This window comes from Vanacampus margaritifer, chromosome 7 (assembly GCF_051991255.1).
Source record: "Vanacampus margaritifer isolate UIUO_Vmar chromosome 7, RoL_Vmar_1.0, whole genome shotgun sequence".
NCBI lineage: Eukaryota > Metazoa > Chordata > Actinopteri > Syngnathiformes > Syngnathidae > Vanacampus > Vanacampus margaritifer.
Genome location: NC_135438.1, coordinates 5,911,423 through 5,928,310, shown reverse-complemented (window position 1 = coordinate 5,928,310; position 16,888 = coordinate 5,911,423). Strand labels below are relative to the sequence as shown.

Below are 16,888 nucleotides of genomic sequence, written 5' to 3'. Positions count from 1 at the left end.
TGTATGGAAATTGATAGCAGCAGGATGGTTAGTGTTTATACAGAAGCAAATGGCACAATTGTTAACATCAGTTAATATTGACCCTAACTTCATAAAAAACATATTTTGTTAAAATTCTAAATTATGTGACTTTGAAGCAAGTAGTTTTATTGCATTTTTTCTTGACAAATTGTATAGAAAGTTTAAAGCCGGCCTACTCCGAGCTACGCGATCAACCGTTCAGTTCAATTGATCAATCAACTGAACTGTCGCGCTGTGTGCAAGGTCGGCAATTAGTTTTCAGGAGCGGACAACGGTCGGCCACTTGTGTTGCTGCAATTCAAAATTTCAATTGCCATGGCATGGCACGTGAGGATTCATACCAAAAGAAAATAATGTTTTGCATTTTAAGCCTAAGTGACATATGACATACGCCTTTCTTGACAATCGCACCATGATTTTGTGGTTCAATGATTTTTATTTTTTTTATATAATAAATTAAAATAAAAAAGCTAGAGCCAAACTTCAAGTCAATTTGCCAATATCACCAATTTAGCTTTCCTAATTGCATTAAAAATGTGCCAGTTATATTTAGATACAATAACGATTACAGGCTCTTAACAGTTTCAATTAAAGTTATTCTTTGCTATTTCCCTCTTCCAATGTCCATCCTGCTAATTTGCAAATACCAGCAGCGGCGTTGCCTCATGCCGCTTAGCCTTTTATTAACTCTTTTAATCTAATCGTCCACTAATTGGTCAAGATAGCCCGTTCCCCGAGGACTTTTATCTTTCGGTAATTAAAGGGCCTCGGAAAACCTGCTGAAATATCACACTCTGATTGACACCTTCGTGTGTGTACTTTTTGTGCAGCAAATGAGATGCGGTGACAAAATGCCAGTGACTGATAAATCTTTAATATAAAAATTGTACAAGAATTCTGATACAAATTACAAGAGGTATTTGGACAAAATATGAATAAAATTCCATTTACATCCCAAAACCCTTATGCATTTTATGCAAAGAAAAAAAAACAAAAAACAAAAAAAAACATGGACAGTTATGATACAGAAACAAACAAAAAGAGAATTATTTTTTTGGAACGAATGAGGACCACTTTCCCCCCTCTAGTCTGCAAAAAACAGGAAACACCTTTTTAGGTAACTTTTGCAGTGATGACGAGGCTTCTAAAAATCACCATTTTCTTCCCGGCAAAGCACAATACACAGTAATACATCCTGCTTTGCCTTGCCGCGTCACTGTGACACTTTCGAAGACGTATACGCAGGTCCTCAAGTGTACTACCTAAAAACGCTAAAGTATGATTGGCACAAAACATCAGCAATATGAATTTACAACATTTTTATTATTATTATTTTTTTTAAGACTGTTGACATTTTCACAGGTTCCAGTTCAAATTAAGACAGGCTTAAAAGGAAAAGGACGAAGCATCTATACAAACCGACTTTGTGTGTCTAATCTGTGATCCTGCGTGAGCTACATTAACACTCGCTCGATGGCGTGAAAACAGTGATGAGATTTCTCCGTTTGTGGAATTTACTGACTAAAAGATAATAATTGTATCGAAAGGATTCATTTGGACCGGCAGTGTGGTTACTGTAGATTTCGGCATAGTCAAACCACATTTACGCTAAGTTCTGTAAGGTTCGGTCCGCCAAGGTATAAATGATAACAATGGAACCTCGATTCAATGAACAGAAAATAGTTTCCTAGCTAAAAAGACTAACAGTAGACTTGAGCAGGCTAAAATGGGTCAATGTGGCGGCCATGTTGGCAGTGGCGACTGTCCCATCAAAAGTAATGGAAAGTATGGACATTAGCGTAGCATCTCCGTAAGCTTAGCGTGTTGTATCTACCTATTCATATCTACTGTTGAGTCATGTACACCTCTCTAACATGTTAATTTTGGTACAGTACATAGTTATTGTTTTTTTTTTTGGGGGGGGGGGGGTAAAGTTCTTATCTATGGTATCGAATTGTAACAAAGGTGAAAATAGGAAGTGCTAACATTGTAGCTCCTAAACGCAGCCACATCCTCCCATTAAGCACCAACACGGTAAGTTTGGATAATTTTTTTCAAACCGTTTACAATAATTTGGCACTCTACTGAGCACATTAAGGTTATGAAACAAGTACAAAATAAATAATTTTGTACTGTATTGGGTGTTTTTAGGCGACGAAAAGAAGTGCTTTGATGCAACGGACAATTAGCGCTAACGGACAACAACTTTCCACGTTTAAACCGAGGTTCCAGTTTACTGTGTTTTAAAATGGTTTTGTTTTCTTCACTGTGTGTGAGTTCTGTAAGTTGATTAATGATTAATGATGATAATGAGGCTCATCCCTACCCTAACGAACCTAATGAAAGAAAGTTGAAAAACAGGATGTTATGATTTGTAGATTTTCAGAAAATGGGATTTAGATGAACAGTAAATTGTCTATTGGCGCCTTCATGTGGCTTGTGAATGGCTGACTTTTGCCCGAAGTCAGCTGCTCACCCGCCACTCTTATGAGGACAAGCGCTACATGAAATGGATGAAAATGCATACCGTACTGTACTGAACCAAAACGTAGTTTGAACTAAGCCTGTTGGTTCTTGAGCTGCGTTTGCTGATCATTTTTAACTGAAGGTGTCTAGCAACATAGAGGTCATGTGTTGAGAAAAAAAAAAAGACAGATGTGACCCTGATTGGGCTAAGTGACATGAATGATTATGTCTAGGGGTGTTGATCTCTCCAATAAAAGACGATTTGATACGTTGGGGTGCGATATGATTCAAGGGTGTTTCATTTTAAAAGTGTAAGGATTCAATTCATTCGATTTCTGAGTTGGTTTGATACAGCTCAGTTTGCAATTTTTTTCAGGTTGTAAGGGCTTTTCGTGTTTTTATATGTAAGACATTCACTTTCAAGAGTATACTGTAAGAGGAGTTTGTGGTATGGACTAAAACTATTAATAGAGGTCATTATAAATATTTTAAGGGTGCGTCAATTACTTGCGGTGTTTACGTGCTATGAAACAAATGGGTACGAGGTGTTGTAAATACTGTACATATACCAGCATGTAACACTGCATATTCCGTCCTTCTATGTGTAGCACCAAGTCAAGTAGGACCAAAAAAAAAAAAAAAGATTGTTGAATTGTAACACATGACACTGCTCGGACACGGTTGAAACCAGGAGGAAGGAACTCTTTTTTACAAATAAAAAAAAAAAAGGGAAAAAAAATACTGGACTTAACTAGCGCATCTCCACCCACCAATAAATACCCCGTTCCCTTGGCTACTTGGACCACTGGATGCAATTGTACCATAAGACAGTTGTGTAAGTGTTGTTGTTTTTTTTTTTCACAGATTTGCAACCGATGTCACAGCAAAAATGATTTTTAAGACTCAAGTGCATCATACCAATCGAATGGGGTTTTAAGTACATTGTAGTGAAAGAGCTTTTTGTGGTAGCTTGGTCACAGTGGAGGGACTATTTTGTTCCGACTCCATTGGGTGAAGACAGTTTCACACTGTTCAATTAGCCCTCCTTTTTTTTTTTGTTGGTAAAGCGGGGTCCACACGTACCAATTATTTTGGCTACTTGGTGTTGACCACACACCTAAAGATGTGCCATCATAAGTAGTGAACAGGTTTAACATTTACAATTGTTACTCCTCAACAAAATTACTCTTAACACACCTGACACCACCGGGGTAATCTGGAAGAGAATTCGATCAGAATAGTAGAAGACATACAGTGAACCTCATCTATTAGCGGTTTGGCACCCGCAGGTTCACAGATTAAAAAAAAAAAAAGTTTTTATTTTTATTTTTGGGGGGGATCTTTTTTTCCTTATTTCCACCCCATTTTTCATGGAAAACGCATATTGCACGTTTAACTCATTCACTCAGAGCCATTTTCACTGAAGCAACCCCCTTCGCTCCCAGTTGTTTTACTGGATTTTGACTGATCCATTTTTTAAGGCCCACAGAATATTGTGTTCTATTGCTATAAAAACATGGAACCTACCAAAAGAAAGATTAGTTATTTTGGTAGCTTCCATGTTTTATTTTGCAAAATCGATGTCTCTTCTTTCACCAGGAAAAAAAAAGTATATTTCTATCTGTTTCCGTTTTGCAGCAATTAGCATTAGATTATAGCTAAATTTCATTATTATTCACATATCTGCTTAAAACAGTGGCGAAAAGAGCTTGTTGCAACATGGCCCTGGTTGATCTCTTATACTCTGCTGCCACCTGCTGGCCGTTTTTGTAATAACGACCATTGTTTCAACCGTTCTCTTCAGTTCAGAGGCTGCATCAAAGCCTTCTGTATGCTCTAGCATAAAAAAAAAAAACATCTTTGGGGCACCGGTAATATTTAAAATAGAACATATTTATACATTTTTAGGAGCAAATGAGTTAAGGTAGTATCTCACTGAGCGGCGAAGACTTCGTTTTTCCCCCCGCAAGGGTTAATTGTAGGTCGCAAATAGTTTTAATGGTTGCAAGCACTTTTTCTTGTCGCCATAACATTTTGAAAAACTTTATTGTTGCAGTGACTAGAAAAAAAAAACGTTTGCAACCATTGAAAATGTTTACGAACGTCTGGCGAATGACTTAGTGACCTTGAACGAACCCTGATGAAAAACTACCATTCACTACATTCGCAAGCCTTCACCGCTGAGTGACATATGTAGCTTTATCAATGTATTTTTTTTTTAAAGAATTTTGGGGGATCCTAAATATATATATAAATATATATTTTTTCCCAGTGCATTTAAATGGCTGTAAATACGCAGATTTCTGCTATTCCATCAATGAGTGGTTTCCATGAAAAATGGCGGTTGGCTTCCAAAAATCTAACCGAAACAAACAAAATATCAAAACATTTTCAATAATGAAATTAATGGGATGGGTGAATGCACAGGTGCCAAACTGTACATATGCAGGGGTCCCACTGTACTTCAATTATTGGTATGCGTGCACCCTGCTTAAGTGACGGCAGCTGATTAGGGGAGTTGGCTCTTTTTTTAAAACTTTTTATTTTTTAATATTTGGCCTCGTGCAAAATGAAAACTGGCGCGTGTATGTTAACGTTTATCATCCAACAACACATCTCTTCACTCACCATTGCAAAAAAGTCCTCACTTCTACTAATATTACACATCCCCTCGTATAGATGCAAAGTGCAAAAAACTGAATCGCATACTAATAAAGCTCATAAACATGAAAGGGAGAAAAGAGGAAAACAAATCAATCAAAAACACAGAATGATATCAGTGTAGGAGCCTCAAAGAGCATGCCGGCTACCTCTGAATATCCAAGTAATTCACATGATATTCTCTTTTTTTTTTTTTTTTCATTTTCCCCCTCTGTAGTGATAAAATGACTCAAGATAGTTAAGATGCTACCTCTTTCTCGCCTTTAGCTGGAAGTATTGTACTGGACTGTAACATAAAACCAAAAGCGAGAGAAGTAAAAAAAAAAAAAAAAGAAGAAAAAAAAAAAGAAGAAACAAACGACCATCAAACACAAGTCTTTTACACCAAAAATCCTCTTGGGGACATTATTTACAAATGAAGCTGTCATGCTTTTTTTCGCCGTTTTAAGGGGTCGGTCATTTAAAAGCTATCATTACACAAATACAACAAGAGTTTTTTTCCCCCTCAATACTATCTTGTCTGCAGGCAACGTCACAAATAAGAGGTTTGATAGATTCTTTGGAGATAAAACGAGGGGAAAAGGTTTATCAAACTCCAACCGAACAAAACTAAGACGTCCCCCCGCCCCCGTAAAGCATGAAGTCCTCGCTCGAGTCATTCTGAAAGGATGAAGAGTCAAGTTTTCGTAAAACAGGCGGAAGCGGCGCTGGAGGAGGATTTGGAGGAAGTTCAGCCTATGAGTGTGGCAAAGGGCATGTTCTTGTGCAGGTTGGGGTTCTGCGAGTGTCTGTTGCGGCTGCGCACGGAGCTGAAGACCATGTTGCACCCGGCCACCTTGCACTTGTGCATCTCGCGCAGGTGCACCGTCTTGTAGTGCACGCGCAGCGTCCCCTTGTTGCTGTACATTTTCTGGCAGATGTTGCACACGATGCCGGCGCCGCCCCCGCTCGCCGACGAAAGGCGGAACGGCGATTCCGAGCGCGCGCGTTGTCCGCTGGTTTCTCCGCTTTCGTCCCCGCGCCCGTCGTCGCAGTCCTCCCCTTCGCTGTTGCCCTCCTCCTCCTCCTCCTCGTCCTCCTCGTCCTCCTCCAGGTCATCCAATAGGATGCCTTCGTCGCTGCCCTCGTCCGACTCGTGCGAGGAGTGGATGCTGCCGCCGGACTGGACGATGGATGCGGCGCTGAGGTCCAGGACCACGTAGTCGTCCGGCCCACCTCGGGGGAAGCCGCGGTGGTGGTGGTGGTGGTGGTGGTGATTCTTCAGGTCATGGTGGAGAGGGTGCTGAGGGTACTCGTTGCCAATGGGGGAATGCTCGGCGCGCATCAGGGCGGCGGCGGCGGCGGGCCCGAGACCTCGGAAAGCCATCTCGCCCATCGGGTCCATGGGGTTCAAAGCCATGTGTTGGTGGTGCCCGGCGTAAATCTTGGCCAGTATCTCGGCTCGGAGGTCCTTGGGCAGTGGCGTCAGTTGGGGGTCCAGGACGATGTCGTCCAGCTCTTTGGTCAGCAGTTTGCGGTGCAGGTTAATGTTGGAGCTGTGCCTGATGCAAAAAAAAAAAAAAAAAAAAACACGTTGTAATGAGTATGAGTATGAATCGTCATGCAGTTACTTCGTCGTGCACGTGAATGAGTATATACGGGGAGTACTCGAGTTACAGACAAGTTCCGTTCCTACGCTGGAGATGTCACCCGACTTAAGTCGGATTTCACCGTTAAAGTCGAAATTGACATCAAAATACTTTGTGCAGTAATTTTAAAAAACGTATTTGCGTGAGCCGGAAGATGCCGGAACCAATATTTCGTGTTTCCGCACGGACATTCATTGCTGACGGACTAATGGAAACCTAAACCTGGAACAACAACACAACTTTAAATAACTTCAAAATGGCCTGATTACTGCGGGAAATTGAAGGCGCTGCGGACAAGGCACGGGCAACGAAAATTTGAAACGACAACATATTTTTTCATTATATATAAAATATTGTATTTTATTTGAAATATATGATTTCACCTATATATAATCTCTAGTCACATGATACATATGCATTTGGATGAACAGAGACCTTCCACCTAATGCATGCCTTACTCCAAATAGTTCCCTGCTCCTAGAATTGTGTTCTCACCCTGCAGCTCTTCTCAGACAGCGCGAGAGCAAGAGAGCATCCCGCCAGTGTTTACTGCTGTCAGCATGTCTGCACAAATCCAATAGAGTGTGACTCAATTAAATAGTCGGGGCATATTGAATGGGAGTTTATCAATTGATTCGAGCCGCCGTAATGTGATAATGGAGGGGGGGAACTGGATAGCGTATTAGCACCAGGCCCCGGCAGCGTGTATTCATGTCACTCTGGCTTTAATTAAGTTCAACATTAAGATTTTTTGTTGTTTTTTTTACAATGCAAGGTGTCATATAACGTGCTCGATATGACAGAAAATCCCATGCGGATGCCAGGATGGGATTATTAACTCTTTGACTGCCAGACGTTTTCAGAAAAGGGATGCCGTGGGTGCCAGCCGATTTAAGCATTTTTGACTGATCTTTCAAGGTCCACAGAAAATTATGTGTTTGGACTATGGAAACACACATACTACCAAATTAAAGATTGGACTCTCATCTTTCATCAGGAAAAAAAGTTTGTTTCTACCTTATTCCGTTTTTCAGTAATCAACAATAGAAAATGGTTAGTTTCACCTCTGTTTTGAAAAAACGTCTTTTAACGTCTTTGGCACTCCTCCATAGGATTTTACTAAACGTTATTTAACGTTTTTGGCAGTCAAAGAGTTAAGCATTTTTTTTTTTTTTTTTTTTTTTTTTTTAATAAGCATACAAGCCATGCCAAAGGGTGCAAATGCCTTCAAAATATATATTTTTTTGCTTTGCCTTCACAATTCGCCAGGCTTTATGAGGGGGTGAAACACATACTTGTCACAATACAAAAGTGCATCAGACAGAAAAGCCCAGGCCCGCCATAACCATAACACCTTTACATGTAAGGGAGTTCCATGCAGGGAGGTGACAAATCAAAGCAAAAATCCTTATCAAAAAAAAAAAAAAAAAAAAAAAAGATGGGCACATACTGTATGGAGTCACAATGGATCGGTAGAGCTTACCAGCAGTGGCAGGGTTGGTGCAGTCAAAAAGGGTCCCTTTCCTTTAATTATTTACTTCCCTATCCGACATTGTCCTGCAAGAGGTAGAAATACATTCATTTGAGGGACCCTTTTCCGTCAAGCGGGCAAGCGCGAGCCCGCCCACTCGAGCATCGTCAGCATCAAGGAAGAAGGGCTAATGGATGGGAAGGCTTACTGGAATGTGTGCATGTGGGACAATATGGCATCTTCCGTACAGTACAAACCAGGGCATGAATGCTTTTGTTGGATCTGATAATGAGGCCGCACTCCTTTTTTTTAGCTCAGTGCCAAAATCTGGATCGGAATTTACAAGTGGATTTTGTGTGTCCAGAAAGCCACAAATTTAGCGTTTTTGTTCAAATCCTGACGATGAAGATGCTGTTGATGATGCTCGGGTAGGCGGGCCCTAATTTTGGATTTGAAAGACAACAACACCTTCACTGCTAATAAGCTCTAAGTGAGTCTGTAGTAACCCATTCAAAAAGCTTAAACACCATTTTATATGTTGAAAGAAAATCACAACAAATATATAAGCATATCATCACGTATTAGGGCCACACTGGTAAATTGTCTCGATTTTACAAAAACAAGAAAAAAGGAAAAAGTCATGATATAATGAGAGAGAAGTTAGAATTGTAAAATTTCCACGACTATTCCTGTATTATGTTGCCTTTTTCTTAAAGTTAAAAAATACAACTAAGGCCATAAAATTATATTTTTCCCTCAATTGTGCAATATTCCAGACCAAAAATGATTGAAAAATAGCACTCTCTAAATATAAACAAAACTATATTTCCCCCCTAAGTATAAACCCGCCTCCCTTAAAAACAAATAAAATAAAAAAATACTTTCTTCAAAATAGTTTGCTCAATTCTCACTGTACATTTTCGCTTAATACTACGAATGACTAGGTTAGTAATATTTAGATTATAAATACACAAATACATACAGAAATCTTTAGATCATAATACAGTTTGTTTACTAAATAAGAAATGGCATATTTAATAAAAAAAAATCTGAATAGAAAATAAAACTTTTTTCTTAGAGAAAATTATTTTTTAAAATTAAATAAATAAACAAATAAAAAGTTATGTTTTTCCAATAAAAAAAAAAAAATGTATATTGTTTGCAAGTTAAAAAAAAATCTAAAGAAAAATAAGATTTTAAAACAAAGGGCAACTTGATTCTCATAATGCAACCCCAAAATGTGGCCCTGATAAAAATGAATGGATTATTACTATTCAGACCATAAAAACACACAGAGCTACAGTTAATCGTGTAAAAAAAAAAAAATAGTAATAATAATAATAAAATCAGAATCCACATGCACGCACAATAGTCATAGTGCACTAATCTCCTCATTTATCAGATTTAGACTTTCTGCCCACATGTCCCACCCCCTCCATAGCTCTGATTAGCTCACTTCCAAATTCGCCTCTCTTCCTCCCTGTCTTCTTCTTTTTTTTTTGGACTATGCAGAGGAGGAGGAGGAGGAGGTGGACGAAGACGAGCGGAAAATCTTCGCCTGTCCTACCCCGGCGTTAATCATCTTTTAAGCTCATATCTTGATTGTGTCAACATGCGCGTGTCCGACACCGACCGCTTCTTTGTCTTTGCTGTCATTTGGGCTTTATTATGAGGTTTGGGCTACAAGTGGGAGGACGTGCATTTTATTGATATTTATCGTCTCCCTCCGCTGGTTTTCACCGCCGCGCCATCTCTGCTGAAAAGCTACGAGTTAAGTCTCACGTGTGACTCAGAATTAGAACGCTCGGGATGACGCCTACTTCCTGATAGATTCATTTACATCCTCACAATATATCACAGATTGTATTTAATGGGAACTATTCTAATGCCCAAGAGAGTTAAAATAATGGTGTCCACACACATAATATTGACACTTGTCAGTTTCACTTCGGGGTGTACTCACTTTTGTTGCCAGGGGTTTATTTTTTCGTGACACCCTTTCTAACAAATATAAAAGACAATGCAATAAAGAACAGACAGCGGTTGCAGGGGCCCCTCACATCCAGTCAGGGGACTTGCCGGAGCTGGGGAGGATGAGGGGGCGAAGAGTGGGCGTGCTCTCCAACATAATTAACCTTCACTCTCTCTCCGTTAGCGCCGGCCCTGCCGCAACGAGGGACTACGCCGCCGGGCGCGCTACAGCGTGAAAAGAACAGGTTCAAGTACCTAAGCGAAGGGCTAAAAATACGCTAAATTAAAATGAGATGAATAACTGGTGTCTCGATTAACGGGTCTAATAATGATGGCGGGTTTGCTGCACTTAATCACGCGGCGTCCTCTTTCAACTCCCTGCGGTAAATAGGCCATCTTTTTTAGCTCAGTGGAGGGCGGGGGGGGGGGGGGGGGGGAACGTCCTCCTCTCCATAACTTAACGCTTGCATCGCTTGCTGATTTGCATTGAAGCACTGATTTTCAACGTGCGGTACCTTTAGTCGAAAGAATCACTGCCTAAGCACAGTTCAGTTGTATTTAACTTTTCAATACAGTAGAGTACATTTGTGTTTAATCTTAAAGAACTGTTAGTTATTTTAATTGGATTGCTATTTAAGTAGTTTTTTTTCCCACTATATTTGAGCGCATATATGCATCATGTGGAGGCCCATGTGGGTTTGTTGTCTATTTTCAGAGAAATTTTACACTACATATAAATGTGTATATACTTTTTACACTTTCACGTCACTGCTCACAGTTCATGCCGTCATTGTGAAATTTACATGCCATGTCATTATAATAGCAATGAATGGGATTTGAAAATCATGTTTGCTTCCAATTATTTCTCTAGTAAAGTTACAAACAAGTATTTGGGCAACAATTAAAAATATCGTAATCAGGTGTAAAATAAATACATACATAAATAAAAATTGGGGCGGAAAATGTCAGGTTTTCAAAAAAAGGTTGTAATGGGATTGTACGAGAAATTGAAGTGGATTTCCAGAATTTCTGCTGGCACATCAGGCACAACAATATTACGCCATTTTTCTGTGAAAAATACTCGCATAATTGTCATAATTCTTCTACTTTAAATGTAATTACATTCCTAGTCAAACTTATTTTTTTCTAAACAAGCAACTTTAAAAAAAAATAAATAATTGAAATTATTTTAGTAGCACCCAACAAGATTTAAAATTCAGTGTTTACTTGTAAAACGGTTTTATTCTTGTAATATTACCTTACATAACTTTATATAATTGTGTTGTGCAGTGAGTGCTGCTGTTTTGGTTAGCAACAAAGTTCAAATGGCTTTAACAGCTTGTTTGTGTGTGAAGGATAGTCAGTGAATTAAAAAAATCTAGTTACTATACTTTCTTTTTCTTTTTTTTACCTCTATTTGGGGCGATCTTAAAATAAAGGACACATTATGAACGACTATTTGAGGAAATACGATAATCTGAGCACACATACAGTCACTATGCTTGTTCCACTCTACATTGCATTCAAACAGATAATAGCCTAATACATTACCAACACTACTTCCATATTACAGCTTTTAAATGGCAGCGTGAATATGAAACCTAACATGCAGGCAGGTGGACCTTTTATATTAATTGCCGAGGCGGAGCAGGAGAAACGAGTGCCAATTAGTTGTTATTGCCACACAATTGGCTGTAAATAAAATTAGCAGGGAGAAGAATGGAACCTGATTTATCTCCGTTAAAAGTAATAACAGGCATTGTTATGTCAACATTTCCTAATCTCTTCGGACTTAAATGGCTTTTATGAAAACAAGCGCATCGCATTGCCTTTTTATTGCCGCCGTTACGCTGAAACGTGCATTATGTCATTAGCGCGGTATCAAGGGACGGAGACGATGAGAGCCAGAATATTCCTCATTTTTTACCGCTCTTTTGAATAATATGTCCCATATGTTCTCGGGAATTCATCCCCCACTGAGAACATAGAATGGCCATATTTTTAAAGGTTAAAGGCTTGTCAGTCAGCAATTGTTCTTTAAAAAGAAATTATTTCTTGATAGTTTAAAGCATAAGACTAGCATAAAGAGTGAACATTAGGTGCCATTTACATGTCATTTTTAACCATTTATTTACATGACAAGCTCATTTTAGAGCCTGAAAACAGTGTCTGATTGGAATTTTGGGGGGGAGACGATGCATTAATATTTCTGTCTTAATACTGAAAACTCAGTCTGAAAATGGAAAAAGTAGTATCATTAAAAAAATGTGTTTTATTTTGTTTTTAAAATATGACGATGTCAACTATGCTATTAGGTTAATGATATCAAAATACAGCACTCAGTTACCACTGCACGTATTAAAAAAAAAAAAAAAATTCATATTTATAGTCAAGAAATGTTTTCCTACAAATATGTACTTTGGTTATGATTGAACTACTGCATTAAACTGGCAAACCGGTCAAAAATTGAGGACTATGCAAAACAGCAATCGATCCCATATCTGTGCTTCACTATTCACAAATTCAAACTTTAATCAGAAAAACTCCAGTCGTCACCTTTTTTGTGCTTTTTTCTGAAACACCCCAGATGGCAATGTGTTACATTAAAAATATGTTGAAGGACGACTGAGAGACAAGCTTTTAATGTCATATGACTAAGTCATTCCTTTTTAAGGGCAATGATGTAAGATGATTCTGAAACGATATTAAACTGTTTTGGGATCACCGTTCTTATATATTTCATAGCATGTTTCATCCTTGGTTAGATCGTTCCTAAAGACTTAACCAAATAGTAGAGAACGCTGCATCCATCATGACACAAACCTAACCTCCTTTATCTATTCTTTATAAATAAACAAACAATATGTGTCCCTCCTTATCAGGTGACGCCTGACGTCAACAAAACACCCAAAAGGTATACCCCCCCCTAGATACTGGTTTGTATTCCGTTCACGGGTGTGCACTCGCCTGAGGCAACAGCCCGGCCCTGCTCTCCCCCGTGCCGCTACCAACGACATGCCGTGTTTCTGAAGCAGGGCGGGGGGACCGGTACGTGTTAACTAAACCCGGGTCTCGGCTCGCCTTCCCGCGACGTGCTAATAAATGCAGCGGTTTGACTAACAGCTGTCAATGTTAATGCATGCGCCTTCACCTCTGCGCGACGAGGCAGGAGGAGAGAGGGCAGGTAAACAAAACTGCAGCTGGAGGCTTGACGGCCGCGGAGTGTTACCGTGTATGTGTATTTCATGCTGACACCTGCCTCTTCTGAACTTGGGGAGCAGATGTCACGGAATCAAGCTTATTCATTTAGTTTTATATCTTCTACGTACTAACAACTACCAGGCGATATAATATGCAGGTGAATTGAATGTGGCTTTTTCCGGGTTGTTATTCGATATGAACGGCGCTGTTCTCTTTGACCCATTGGCATTTTAAGGCATCAAACTTTCTGGTCCTGGAATGCTAAGCAACTGGTTTCTTTTTAAAAAAGATACCCGTGACCTTACAATAAAGTAACCCTCAAGCACTAACCTGTCTCGACTCCGCCGGGAAGGGAACGCAGCGTTGCAGCCGGCCACAGTACACACGTGCATCTCTTTGAGGTGTACGTTCTTGTAGTGCAGTTTCATGCTGTAGGAGCTTTTGAAGCTCTTCTTGCACACGTAGCAGATCTTGGGGTCTGGACTCGAGCGCGGGTCTCCGTCGGGCGATTGGGAAGTGGGGAACTTGGGCGGGCTGGCGCCGTAGCCCATCGAGGAGATGAAGCTCCCGTGCAGGGCGGCCATGCTAGCGGCGGCGGCGGCTGCTGCCGCCATGCCTCCGTTGTAGAGGCCGTACTGGCTCATACAGAACATGTCGTAAGTGGGGTCGTTAAGTTCTTCCTTGACCTTGATAGATTCCTGGTGAGGGGATGGCGATAGTTGACCCTTGCCTTCAATGTCTTTCCTCAAATGACCTTCTTCGCGGCCATCGTCGTCGTGTTTCTGCTGTTCCTCCACATCCATCATCTCGTCCCGGTAATACATCTTAGAGTCTGAGGTTTCCGACTCGTTCTCAAAGTCTCTTTCGTGGTCTTGGTCCTCAGAGGTGTAGCTGTCCATACAGCGTAGGTCGCTTGAGCCTCGGAGCTCACCCCTGCTGTCGCTGCCAGCTCCCTCCCGGCATTCGTCTTCGCTTTGTCTCATCATGCCACGCAGAGTTATGCCGGGGCTCATCTCATCTTGGGAAGGGGACTGCTGCCCGCTACCACCGCTGTGGTTCCCCGTGCCGCTGTTGTTGTTGCTGTTGTAGTTTCCGTTCATTTTGATGTGCGTGTTGTAAAGGAGCGGTGTGGAGTGGTGGTGGTGGTGGTGATTGTGGTTTATATGATCATCGTCATCCTCGTCTTTGTCCTCATAGACATCCGCCACGTTGATGACCTCCTTCTCGATCTTCACGGGCATGCTGGATTTCCGAGGCTTTTTCTTGGGCATGGGGTCAGCGGGGCCCGTCGTGGCCTCCTGGTTGCCACTGGACGTGTTTACACTATGAGACCTGGCTCCCATCTCCGACATGTTATTATTGTGCGAAGCCACGGCGGCAGCCAGCATCTGTTGTTGCTGGTCCATCAGTGTGGTACTGTTGGTGGTGGTGGGCAAAATGGGGCTTGTTTGTAGTGAAACCGGTGGACTAACTAGGTCTGCTGGGGTTAGTAGCGAACGATAGAACGGAGGCACAGGTTGTACTGGCTGCACAGACTTAAGAGAGGGGAAAACCAGTGGGCTTTGCAGTGGGGAATGAAGCATAGGGTCCACTGGTGGAGTGGTGAAGCCCAGCGGTGGCCTGCCAGGACTGGTAAGTGTGAAGCCACCATTTTTGGTACTTGAGATGACTGGTGTACCAGAGTTGGAGTTGGAGCGGATGAGGTCCTTGTCACGGTTATTGCGCAGCATGGGCATGTGCAGCCGCGGATTTGGGTTGGCGCTGTGACGGTTGCGGCTACGCAGGGAGCTGAAGACCATATTGCAGCCCTCGATGGTGCAGCGGTGCTTAATCTTTAAGTGCACCGCGTTGTAGTGTATCTTAAGTGTGCCTTTGTCGTAGAAGGTCTTGCCGCAAGAGTTGCAGCACACGCGGCCTTTGCGAGGGGTGGAGGCCATGCGGCGCATGCGGTGCAGTTTGGAGGAAAATGGAGTGTGAGTTATGCACTTGGAGTGCTCTTCCTTGACAAAGTGATGGTGAGCCTGGTGCTCGCTCAGTGCGTTGGGCTGCTGAGACTGGTTTTGGGACTGCTGTTGACCCTGCTGCTGTTGCTGCTGGCTCAGCTGTTGTTGAGCCAGCTGGAGGGATGGAGACGGTGAGACTGGGGATGCCCTGTTACTAGGCTCTGATTTGGGTTCTATGTTGTTGTTCATGGTGCCGAGTGGCCCGCGGCTCGGACTTTGGCTGGTACGGAAGGGCGACAGGGACACGTCTGACTCACTTGTCTCCACCTGTTCCACTTGGTTGGGCAAGCTAGGCTCCCGAAGCCGTAGAGCAGATTGTTCCATCGGCAGTCCGTTGGGGGGCAAGCCCAGCATAGGGGCGGACACAGGGTTGATGTACTGGAAAGGTAGAAGGAAGGCTAAGCTGTTGGGGATATTCTCAAAATGGTGAATGCTAGATGGGCTGCTATTTTCTAAATGAGTGAGTAGTCCCGGGCTGCGCGTCCTGTTGTTGCTCTCAATGAACGTCCTAATCCCGGAGTCGGTCTTGGCGGAAGGAACAGTGACGGCCTGACCTTCCTTCTCCTGAATTGCCATCAGCTCCACGATGGATTTGGTCTCACCGAAGCGCAAGAACTGCTGCAGGGTGATGATCTCTTCTTCTCGGGACATGATGGTCCAACGGTCCAGCACCTTGCCCGCAGCATCCTGTGCACCCCAGAAGAGACAAAAGAGAAAAAAAGCTTTATTGATTGAGCCTACCAGTCAAAGATAAGATGTTAGTAATTGGTGTAAAGCACACGAGTGACAAGAAACTACCAGTTTTCTCTCATTTAGGCATTTATTTATATTCTATAAATCTGCCCTGAATTCAACGGCTCCTTGGTTTCGAACAGAGATCCGTTCCTATGGTGGTGACATGACCCGGATATATACACAAGTCGTAGCAGTCACTGAACTACGCAAGTAAATTCATAATTAGAGTAAATATTTGTGTGAAAAATAGCTGTGCCTTCTTCATTAGTTTGTTGCACGTTGATTATAACCTTGAAATATCATCATTCTCTATTGTCCTGAACCGAGGACCCGCGTGTGCAACATAGGAATTGAAAGATTTTACATCGCACCAAGAGGGACATTCATTGCTGAACACTTTTGTGAAGGACGTGAACTCTCGTGTCCGACTCCCTCTATACAACACCGCACCTTGGGATCATCGCAACCGTGTGAACCAGGGGAAAAATAGTCTTAGAGAGTTGATTGTGCCTTCGCTGTAGTACAGGACATAAATACTGAATGACAAATGTGCATATGTTTGACATTTCCAATCGCTGCATTTATCTTCTGAACTGCTTGGGAAGGGCTTGAATTTCTCCAGTGGGACTTGGATAATATTCCAAATTGGAGATCCCATCCCTAGCTGGGAGATAACAAGCTTTCTCATTGTTAAACATCAGGATCTTGCGCAGGTCCTTGAAAAAGAATGC

At 41.7% G+C, this 16,888-nt stretch overlaps 1 protein-coding gene across 2 annotated transcripts in view; it reads right to left on the bottom strand.

Annotated features, from left to right (window-relative positions):
• Positions 1-873: 873 nt before the first annotated feature.
• The window catches only part of bnc2 (basonuclin zinc finger protein 2), a 208,742-nt gene continuing 192,727 nt past the window's right edge, over positions 874-16,888 (bottom strand). Inside the window, exons 5-7 of one of the 2 annotated variants that reach the window (XM_077571811.1) lie at positions 13,750-16,109; positions 8,260-8,333; positions 6,561-6,689 (exon numbers count right to left, since the gene is read on the bottom strand). In XM_077571811.1, coding sequence (XP_077427937.1) covers positions 8,303-8,333; positions 13,750-16,109 — 2,391 coding nt within the window. In that variant the 3' untranslated portion in view covers positions 6,561-6,689; positions 8,260-8,302. Of the gene's footprint in view, positions 6,690-8,259; positions 8,334-13,749; positions 16,110-16,888 lie in introns of both variants that reach the window. The other variant, XM_077571810.1, reaches the window with a different exon arrangement.